Source organism: Cyrtonyx montezumae, unplaced genomic scaffold, assembly GCF_038088225.1.
Source record: "Cyrtonyx montezumae isolate F1298 unplaced genomic scaffold, pur_monq_1.0 scaffold_2, whole genome shotgun sequence".
NCBI classification, from domain to species: Eukaryota; Metazoa; Chordata; class Aves; order Galliformes; family Odontophoridae; genus Cyrtonyx; species Cyrtonyx montezumae.
The window spans coordinates 66,579,989-66,590,314 of record NW_027071936.1 but is presented as its reverse complement, the minus strand read 5'-3'; the positions used below and the strand labels follow the sequence as shown (position 1 = coordinate 66,590,314).

The window sequence follows — 10,326 nt, the reverse complement described above, 5'->3', positions numbered from 1 at the left end:
AGTCCAACTCCTAGCTCCACACAGCACCACCCAAACCCTAAGGCTGACAGCAGTGTCTCAGTGTTCCCTCCAGCAGCTTGGGGCCATGCCCACTGCCCTGTGCATGCTCACTGCTCTGTGGGGCAGAGCCTTTCCCTAACCCACACCTGTCCTTCCCTTTGCCACAGCTCCATGGTGTTCCCTCAGGCTCTGTTGCTGTCACCAGCAAGCAGAGTTAGCACTGCCCCTTTGCTCCCTGTAGATGCATGCTGTAGACCACCATGAGGTCTCCTCCCCTCAGCCTCCTTTACTGTGGTCCAAACAACTGAAGTCTTCCCTTGTTGGCTGTATGAGGATTTTGGGACAAAACAGCAGCAATCTCTGTCATGGGAAGACCCCATGATCTTGCTGTCAGCCTACAAGGTGGGGCTGGGTGACGTGACACACAACTTGGGGACATGGGTCCATCCAAGCCATCTGAGCTTTACCAGTCAAGGCCAGCAAAAGCATTTCTCTGCTGGCCAAGGGCAGCTGGGTGACGGCTCAGTGTATTTATCTTCTCTGCCCCATGGCAGTGAGCAAAGTCCAGTTTGTTTTTTGAGGAAAACAGGAAACACTTCTGTGAAGCAAGCTGACACCTGAAGTAATAAGTAGGGATGCACGGGTGCGTAGAGTGGCACGCAGCCCTGAGAGGCGGAATGGGCGCTGCGCCGACGGCAGGCGTTGGAAGAGTCCATTCTCCAAATAGGGGGGGGAATAGAAGAAGAAGTCATATTTGTGTCTGTATCAGTGTTTGCGCCCAGCTGGAGAGATTTTCCCAGCCTTATTCTGAACTACATGCTACGTTGTGTTAGGGAAGCGAGAGGACTGGTGCGGATTAGCCTCTTTCCCGCCCTCCCCAACCCCCCCCCCTCCCTTCCTTACAGGGTGGTACGTGCTGGGCGGGGCGCAGCGGGCGCAGTGCTGCCGGCTCCGCCGCCCGAGCGCTGCATCGCCGTCGCTATGGCGCTGTGCGGCCGCTCCGCGTTCCTCCGGCCGTCCCCGCGCCGCCCTAGGGCCGCCGAGGCCTTCGTCAGGTAGCGGGCACCTCGGGACGTGGGACGTGAGGCTGTGGGGGGAGAACCCTTTGGGGTAGGAAGGGAAGAACTTGCCGGTCTGCCTTGCTGTTTGTGAGCGGGGGTTGCGGTGTTGGCTTGCCTGGGGTTCAGGTGTCAGTGGGTTACTGGAGCGGTGCTGCTTTTTAAAGCCTCCCTGCGTGTGTGTGTGTTAAGCTATAACGTATTAGCTAAAGGGTTTCAGCATCACAGGGAGCAACTCAGGCTGCGAGTGGTTCTAATAGGAGCACTCAGCGGTGTGAAATAGGATGGCAGTTGCACGTTGCCACCAGGCAGGTGGTTACCGGGTGTTGAAGTGGCTGGGTGTGAGCTCTAGGCTTGCTGTTTTGCTCGAGGAGAGGGAATAAAAGCACTTTTGCTTTTCAGACAGCGATGGAGGGCGTCCTGTTGGCATGGAGTAGGTGAATATGGCTGCTGGGTGATGGCTGTAGTTAGAAAGGGAATTGGTTGCAGGAGGGGGAGAAAAAGGGAGGATGGACTGTCTTCTATATATACAGAATGAATAAGTTCATTGCATGCTTGTTTAGAAAGAGTGTGGTACTCATTTATAGCTGGAGAGCATCTCACAGTATGTGATCAGCAGCAAAACACCCAACGAGCAGGAAAAAAACAACAAAAGCACCCAAAACCTGGAAGAGAAAATGGTTTCTACTCGAACCCCTCTCTTTTTCTGAGCCGTTTTTGTAATTTGAGATCCTGTTTCAGAGTTGTCATGAGATCGTTCGGTGAACATCTGCAAGCTGTCGAGCTCCGCTGGGAGATCTGGGACAGCATCTGCAATTTGACTGTTCAGAGGAGGCATGTCATCTGTTCTTTATTTTTCTTCCCCTCTCCAGGATTGGTTCTTGTGCAGTCTTTTTGCAGCCCAGATGGAGGCAGGGTGGTCGTTGCTTGCAATGCATTTCCCGAGTGGTCAGCAGATACCAGGCAGTTAATAAAAATAACTTAAAACAAAACAGTCCATTACCCTCCCTTCCTCTCCCTCCCCCATGCTCCGAGTCCCAAACAGGAATGGAAAAATTATTAAGACTATATAAAGAATAGAGAAACGGGCAGAGATAATTCTTGGAGCTCTTCCATGTGCTTCGGAGTCCTGCTGTGCTGTATGATGTGTTGGGGGCTGACCACAGGGACCCTGAGCATTGTAACAACAGAAGGAAGAACGAGTTTTACCAAAAAGAAAAGAGGAAAAATCGTCCCTTAACTAAAAGATGAGTAATGCCCAAAGAAGGATATGCCTTTTTGGAAGATGATGTCATGCTTCGTGTGTCTGTGTTTTGTGGAGGATGAGTGTTTTAATTGAGAATACATGGCATTTCTGAAAAAAAAAATAACCCACTTCCATTCAACTTGCTGGTTAAATGTCACTGACTAAAATCGATGTGGGCTTGTTAATTTTGCATTACCTTTGTGTAAGATGGAGGGGGCAGATCCCCTTTGTTAGTTACCCATGTTTGTAGCAGATGCACAGCAAGAACTAATCAGTGCTGTGTGTGGGGAAGTGCAAAATGAGTACTTGGGTTCATTTTATGTTGTCTGCCTATACACCTAATATTATTGTCCTATAAAGCGTTCTGGTTTTAATCACTGAGTGGTGAAGTGTGTGGTTTTTTTCCTACAGCTTCAGGGGAGCAGTCAGTGGGGCGTATGAGAGCATAGTGCTGTAGGAGTGGAAGGGCTGTTGTGGTTTCCCAGGCAGTTTTAGCTGGGAACATCTCTGTGTTGAAAGATTAACAGTTTGTACACATGTGTTCCTCGTGTCATTATGCCAGGGTTCAGGATTTGTAATAGCTTGTTTCACCTAATTGTTTTTAATCACAGAATGGCTTGGATTGGAAGGGATCCCACAGATCATCAAGTTCCAACCCTCCTGCCATAGGCAGGACCATCAGCCTCTGGAGAGGTGTTTTTGTTTTTTAAGGAGCTCTCTGTGTTGTAGCTGCACAAAGAAGGACCTCAAGTTCAAGGGGTGAAGAAGAGGAGTTCTCAAATCTAGGTGGCTTCCTACCATATTGGAGAAGTGAGATGTCTTAGGGTCTGTTGACTGCCAGGCTGGGACCGAAGTTGGAAGGGATGCTGAGCTGTATGGTTGATAGAAGTGGGAAGACAGAGTAAGGAGCAAGAGTCACCAAGGAGAGGAGCAGAGCTATGGCATGAACTCAGCTGTCACCTTGTGTTTCTGAGCAAAGGTTGGCTAAGGGCAGAGCAACTCAACTTGAGCTGCTACGCTTCCTCAGACGTCGTCACATTCTTAGGTGATACATTTTTGGAAGGGAAGAGTTGGCATCCTCGGGGGCACGATGCAATTTAATAATGTGAAAATACGGGGTTGGCCTTCATAAATCAGGTTGCTAATTGGGTCATGGTGGCTGCAGGTCTAGCTGGCAGCTGCACATGAGTAGATGATGGGCAGCTATTTGATTGTGCTCGTGGAAGAAATTCGCTTGGCTTTCAGCCCTTAGCTGCTGCTGGGGCTTCCAGTTGTATTGTGGCCACGCTGGCACGTGTCTGCTTGACACTTGCATTAAAGCAGGTTCTGTCTGCTGATGGTCAATAAGTGTTATTTATGCTACTGTCCAGCTGGAGGGCAAGGAGTTTGGTCCTGTGAAACGCACGTTGAGTTGAAGCTTCTTCCTCCACATCCAGTTTAAATATTAAATAACGTTGCAGAGCATACTCAGTGTTTCTAAAGGTGCTTGGTCTCCTGGTTGCAATGGAATTGGCTGCTCATTGCAGAGACACCGAGAATAGATGTGAAATGGTGATGTGTTTAAGGTGAGCGAGCTCCGATGTGTGTCTGTTACATATCCAATGCTTTTGAAATTGCTCAATTTGTGATTGCCTTCAGCTCTGCCTTTATCTCTTTTTCTCTTTTGTCTTAAGATGGGGATCGTGTCAGACTGTGGGAAGTCCAGTGCTCTGCTCTGTGCAGAAAATAAGTGTTTCTGGTCGACGCTGGGAGGTCAGCAGAAAGCCTTGCAAAGAGCAAACTTGATTTATTTCATTTCTGGCGAGTAGAGTGGAAACAGATGGTGGTAGCAGCCAGCTCACTAGGAGTGAGAGCTGGGAAGAAGGAGGAGCCATTCTTTTCTTTCCTTTATATTTAAGCTGGGTAAAAATTGTATCTTAGCTAGGCAGCCTGCATCTATTTAAGTCATTCTCTGAAGACAAACCTTGCTGATGTGAAGGTTTGCATTGTCTTGCTGGGAGTGTCTCAGTGTTCCCCCATGTCTGCTCTCTGTTAAGGCTTCATCACGTGTGGGTTTTTAGCCTTTGTGGGGGAGGAGTGTAACATCTGCCAATATGGAGCAAAACATGCACAGCTCAGTGCTGCCCTGAAATCACATCCATCAGCCCAACAGCACAGCAAGAACAGCTGTGCCATCGCAGACACTGACAGGGATCAACCTGAATCAATAGGAGATCGATGCTGATGGTGCTGGGTTTGTGCCACTGGGTCACAGCAAGAAGCTCGTGCACAGAATGACCAGCTGGTAGCAAGCAAAGCACCATGGAAACATGTATTAAATGGACATTAATTTGTGTGGCATCATTTTAAAAACGTATTTGCCTTTTTTTTTCCCTTTTTTTGCTGATTGAGAAAGGCACAGTTGTTAATTCTGTATGTTTGCAGTCATGCACAGCTTTGTCTGTTAGGAGGTTGTGCGAGGCTGTTACAAAGCAAGGGATTTTGCATAATCTGTATGAAGACCTGAGAACAGATGAGCATTTCTCATTCTTACAAGTTAATGATTGTCAGTTTTCTTCCCCTCTTTCTTTTATTTTGCATCTACTCCAAAATTAGTGGAAGATTGAGTAAGGTAACAAAGGATTTCTTAATTGACCTAAGCACACACTGTTGCCAGATGCTGCCCCACACTGTGGCTTGCCTTCTGACCCCCCTTCATCAGCAGTCAGGTCAGCTTGCTGATGGCTGCAAGCATTATATATATATTTTTAATCCCCTCTCTAGTGTTTGTTTGGATCCATAAGCTCAGCTGACTTGACACGTGGCTTCAAGATCATTAGTACAGATACAAAGGCAACGAGAAGGGAGCCTTGCAACAAAGAGGGCTCTAATTCTGGTATAAAGCAAGGTAGAAATTGCATCTGCTGTTACGAGTGTAGTGGAAAGATTCTCCTTTCTCCTACCCACTTTGAAAGCAGCCTGGCTGCCTGTGCTTGCCTTTTGGGTATGTTTGCAGTAGACATAGTTAAGTAACTTGCAGCTCAGGTCTTGTCCAGAGCTTGCTGAAGTCCAGGAATTAGGGATTGCCTTAGAAGGGCTCAGTAAGTTGTGCTTTCAAATGTTCCTAATGCTCGTTTTCAGCATCGAGCTGCTGTAACATGAAGCTATGGTTGCATACCAGTCAAAATCTTTTACAGTGATGGTGGTAAGGTGCTGGCACAGGTTGCCTAGGGATGTGGTCGATGCCCTGTGCCTGGAGACTTTCAAGGCCAGGTTGGATCAGGCCCTGGGCAACCTGACCTAGCTGTGGTGTCCCTGTTGTTTGCATGGGAGTTGGACTGGATGGCCTTCAAAGGTCCCTTTCAGCTCTAAGGATTCGGTGATTCTGTGTGGAGATCAGAGTCCTGTCTTCCAGGAGAGCATCCCAAAACCCCAAGGGTTATACATCCACAAATGTCATTCATCACTTGTATTTGAAACAGTTTTACTGGGGCATAAGGGAAGACTCAGTACCCTGTATACAGCACCCACTTCAGAGGTGGGAAAAGTCAGGGATTTTGTTCCCAGGACCATTGCTTTGTTTTTGTCAGCTGACTGCTTAATGTGAAATGCAAGAAACTGCCATTTTTTCCTCTGACTTCATGCACAGTCCAGCCTGTATTGTTGAAAAGCATGTAGTGATTCCCTTCGGTGTTTCTGAATAACGCCTTTCTTCAGACACAGAAGTTGCCTGTTTTTTTCTTTAATGTCACCCTTTCAATGTAATGATTGATATACACTTGAAATGACATTGAAAATGTCTCTGAAAAAGCTTTTTCAAAGATTTCCTGCATAGAAACCACCTCTTTAACTGAGGCAAGGAGAAGTGTCCTGCTGAAGGTTGGTTAGAGGTTGAAATAGACGTGTCTGTGGTCTTGCATTTGTTATGAAATAATATACAGTCTGAGCTGCATATTTCCCTTTCTTGCTCCTCTCTGCTCTTTGCATGGGCACGCAGTGCTCCTTTTTCTTGACCTGTTTGATCAGGTCTTGCTTTTGTCAGACTTGAGTGTGTCAACAAAGATGAGCCTGCCTTTGGCTGGAGAATCACTTGTCCCTTGCCTTGAGAGTTCAACATGAGTTGTGGTAGAGGGACTTGTAGACTTTGCCCCCTGAGAGGAGTTTGCTGCACATCTACTGCTTGCACCTTCGCTTCCAAAGCCTTTGTGCTATTTTATTTATTTCTTTTTTATTTTTGGGAAGTCTCTCAGTGTGGCCTGCCCTTTACTGTTAGTGGGGGTGTTGGAAGGGCAGCTAAGATGAGGTGTAACACGCGTCTTTCATCTCTTTCCTGTCTTTCAGATAAAGTAGAGCATGGTAATTGTAGCTTCACTGAGAAGATCTGTTTGCTTTTTTACTTAAGTAGCTATGAAAATCAGATTACTTGATGCTGCTTTCTTGCTTGTTTGGGCGTACCAGAAATCTAGCTCAGTTTAAGAGCTAAAGGTAACCTGGGAAAGATAACCTGCATCTTAATGATGGAAATATTTCAGGTATCTCACTGGGTATAGAGGGGGAAAAGGTTCCTGGTTTATTTGCATTGTGTTATTCGCTCTTAATGTGTTTTGTGTTGTGCTTTCTATCAACTGGAAACCCAGGGACGTAAGTGATGTTTGTTACTATGCCTTTCAGAAACAAATCTGCAGTAAAAAGTTCAGTTCTTTTTGAGTCGAGCTTTTGTTACGAGGTTATAGGCTTCCAGTTTTCCCAGTGTGGACTCAGTAAATCCAGATTGTGTCTGTGCTAGGCAGTAACAAGGGCACATGCTCATAAGCAGTAGCTACAGGTTCTAGTTTTCTCTTTAAGGACCAATTCTCTTTCTTTTGCAGCTGCAGCCGCCTGCGAAACATTCAGAGTATCCTGACACAAAGCAGCAAATCTCAACCTGATGGAATCCTTTGCATTTTAGGTTAGTGTCACTTTTTTTCCCCCCTCTCTCTCTCTCTTCTTCTCATTGTATTGATACAGATGGCCTGAGTTTCAGAAACAGTAACATAATCTCCTTTTATTGCCTTTCATCCTTCGTCTGATAGTTAAACTCTCTCTTTCCTAACATAGGTCTACTTATTAATTCCAGGCATGCTTAGTGCAGTGATAACAGTATCAGTGCTCTTAAGCAAGCCGTGAGAAAAACTCAGTGGCTGGAAGGAGGAGAGGATCTTTCTCAGTGTCCACACTGAAGGAAAGATGGGTGAGCTTCACCTGTTTGGGACAAAAAGTCAGCTATCCAGGCTGTGTTTTGGTTCCAGCTGGTGCTTGGTGTAAAAGGTGAAGGCTGGTGTGCTGCAGCTGGTTCCTCCACAAGTGCAGGGAAGTGGAAGGGACTGGAGAGGACCCCACAAGTGCCAGTTAGTAATGATGATGTGTATGGTCGTGGAGAATGGTGTTTGAGAACAAGCTTGACTCTTCTCCCTGCTTGGCTTACATGGGGGGGGAAATGGGGAAATTGACAATTAAAAGCTGATTTTAGCAGAAGTGATAATTCAAAATGCATTTAAAGAGTTGCTTGAGAAACCTGGGAAGGAGTTAACAAGGTAAGTGGTGACAGACCAACAGCATGTGGTTCCAGTGCTTTAATTCTTCTGGGATCAGGGAAGATGGGCCATACAGAAAAAGCCTGCAGAGAAGGTAATAGGTTTTTTTGTACAGCTTTAGTATTTTTGTATGCAACATAGACTTCTGTTTCTTAATATATATTCAACATCATGAAGTCAAAGTCAAGAATATACAACTACAGTTCCCTGGAGAACAGAACTAAAGAATAGTTTCTCAAAGAACGTGTAATGGTTAAGGATGAAGAAATCTACTGCAGCCCTAAAGAAGCTATGAGCAGTCATTAAGAAGTGCATTAAGGAGTGATAGAAGGATGAATTTCCTGCTGCAGCCTGTTTGTATTAATTTTTATTTAAATGGTGCAGCAAGAAAGCTTGAAGTTTATTTACTCAACCACAAAAAAAAAATAGAACTTAGTTCTCTTCAGATTGATGTTGTCTGTGTGTTATGACTTTTCCTAGCCCACATTTTCTGTAGCAATGGTTTGAGATTTAAGGTTAGTAGTAACTTTTATGACCTATAGAGGTGGCTGTGTCAGTGAAACTTAATTATATGAGATAAAGAGCTTGGTTTTGCTTTTGGTGCCAGCCTGGTTTTGTAAAATACATCTAGTTGTGCCATCTCTGCCATTGGCTCTGCATCACTCCTTGACTGCTGCTAATTCTGAAGCTGTGGTTAAGTCTCAAGCAAAAGATTGACCTGCTTTAAAACAAACATCACAGCTGAAGAGGAATCTTTGTGTAAGCCTCAGAGTAATGTGGAATGTTTAAGACCATGCATAAGACCATACCTCTTCATAAGAGTTTCTGTTGTGGAAGTATAGGAGGCATTTTGTTGTGAGACATGTGCTCTGTGTTAATCTCCTTCTGCACCCACAATGAGACTGTTGTCTAATCTGACCTGTCTAATGTAGTCTGAAGAATTTCTCACATAACTTCTGGTTAAGTAACAATGCATTTCTTACAGAATGCTTTTAAATCAGTCTTCAAATTCATTCTTGGTGTGACAAAAATGTCTTGATTCCTCTTGACATGCGTGCAGAGTGGATAATCTTACACTTTTTTTTTCTTTAAATAGCACGTTATATTTCTCCTGGCTATATTTAAGAACCTGGATTTAGTGTGTTTTTCTCCCCCCAGCTAATTGCAGATAATCCTGGGACTGATATCCATAAGTATTGGACAGTGGCATTCTTGCAAAAAGAATGTGGAGGTCAGGAGAGAAAAGATGTGTGTCAGATGTGTCTTTAAAAAGCTCAGTGGGGCTGTGTAGCTGTTTGAGTTAAGAAAACAGTGTATTGAACTACCTAAATTGCATTGTCCACTTTTTTTTTTTAATGCTGGTGTTTCTCACAGTTTATTTTTCAGCAGATTTTTAGCTCTCTGTTAAATTGGTCTGGTTCCCACAGATGTGTGTTTGGTTTCAGTAGGTTGTGTCTAGATCTGCCCGGAGATTGTAGCTCTTCTGATTGATCTGAAGTTTGATCTACAGTGTAGATAAGTACGTTTTATGGACCTTGACATTTACTTTTCCTATCTTCTTCAGGGACAGTGTGGCAGTTCCACAACTGCTTGATGGTTTTGAGTGGATTTCAGAGTGTCCTGTGTGTTCCCTCCAACCTTACCTTCCTGTGCCCCTCTAGCTCACGTGGGTGCTCAACGTGTTACAGAACAACTGTTGGTTGTGTTGCAGAAGGGCATGCCACAAATGCTTGGCTGGGGTGCAGAAAGCAGCACTTCTCCCTCTAGGTTGTTTCTGTCAGCTTAGCAACTGGGAAATGGCAAATATGTGAGATGGCAGAGCTGAATAACCTTTTGTCGCAGAAAATGAGTCTCAGTCTACCCCCAGTCTGCTCCTCTTTTTATTTTTTATTTTTTTGCATCAGTTCTGGTGTCTGGCACCCAGTACATCATGCTGAGCTGTTGGGCTTTCCATACCTGGCTGACCCTCAGCCTGTTTGATGAACTGAATCAGCCCTGAGAGGCCAGATAAGGACGGGCTCCTGAGGCAGCAGCAGGCAGTGCTGGCCTGAGTCCCTGTCTAGCAACGCCCTTGTGATGAGCTGGGGACAGGGATTACTAAATTTGCAGCTCAGCTGGAGCCAGGCGTGGGGGTTTCCTAGTTACTGGCCTTCCCCATTGTTCTCTTGAGGGCTCCTGTTAGACTTTTTGGATGCATCTTATCTTTGTCATAGTTTCGTTTCCTGTTTATTTTCCACCAACTGTATCTGTTCCTTTAACTCCCTCTGCCTCTGCAGAACACAGAATGTAAAATCCTGGCTCAGAAAGAGGTGGTGTGTACGAGTGCCTCTCTCAAACTCTTCTAACAATAATTACACCTTGTTAATAAGGACATTTCTCATTTTTCTTTTTTCTTTTTTTTTTTTTTGACTTATTCCTTCTGTTTTTTCTTCCTGACTCTGTGTTATTCTCTTAGCCTACCCATGATGCT

General features: G+C 45.2%; 1 protein-coding gene across 1 annotated transcript in view; it reads left to right on the top strand.

Moving 5' to 3' along the window:
- The first annotated feature begins 979 nt into the window (after positions 1-979).
- Positions 980-10,326, top strand: part of DNAAF9 (dynein axonemal assembly factor 9) — a 61,706-nt gene continuing 52,359 nt past the window's right edge. Inside the window, exons 1-2 of the mRNA XM_065735979.1 lie at positions 980-1,055; positions 7,152-7,231. Coding sequence (XP_065592051.1) covers positions 982-1,055; positions 7,152-7,231 — 154 coding nt within the window. The 5' untranslated portion in view covers positions 980-981. The remainder of the gene's footprint in view (positions 1,056-7,151; positions 7,232-10,326) is intronic.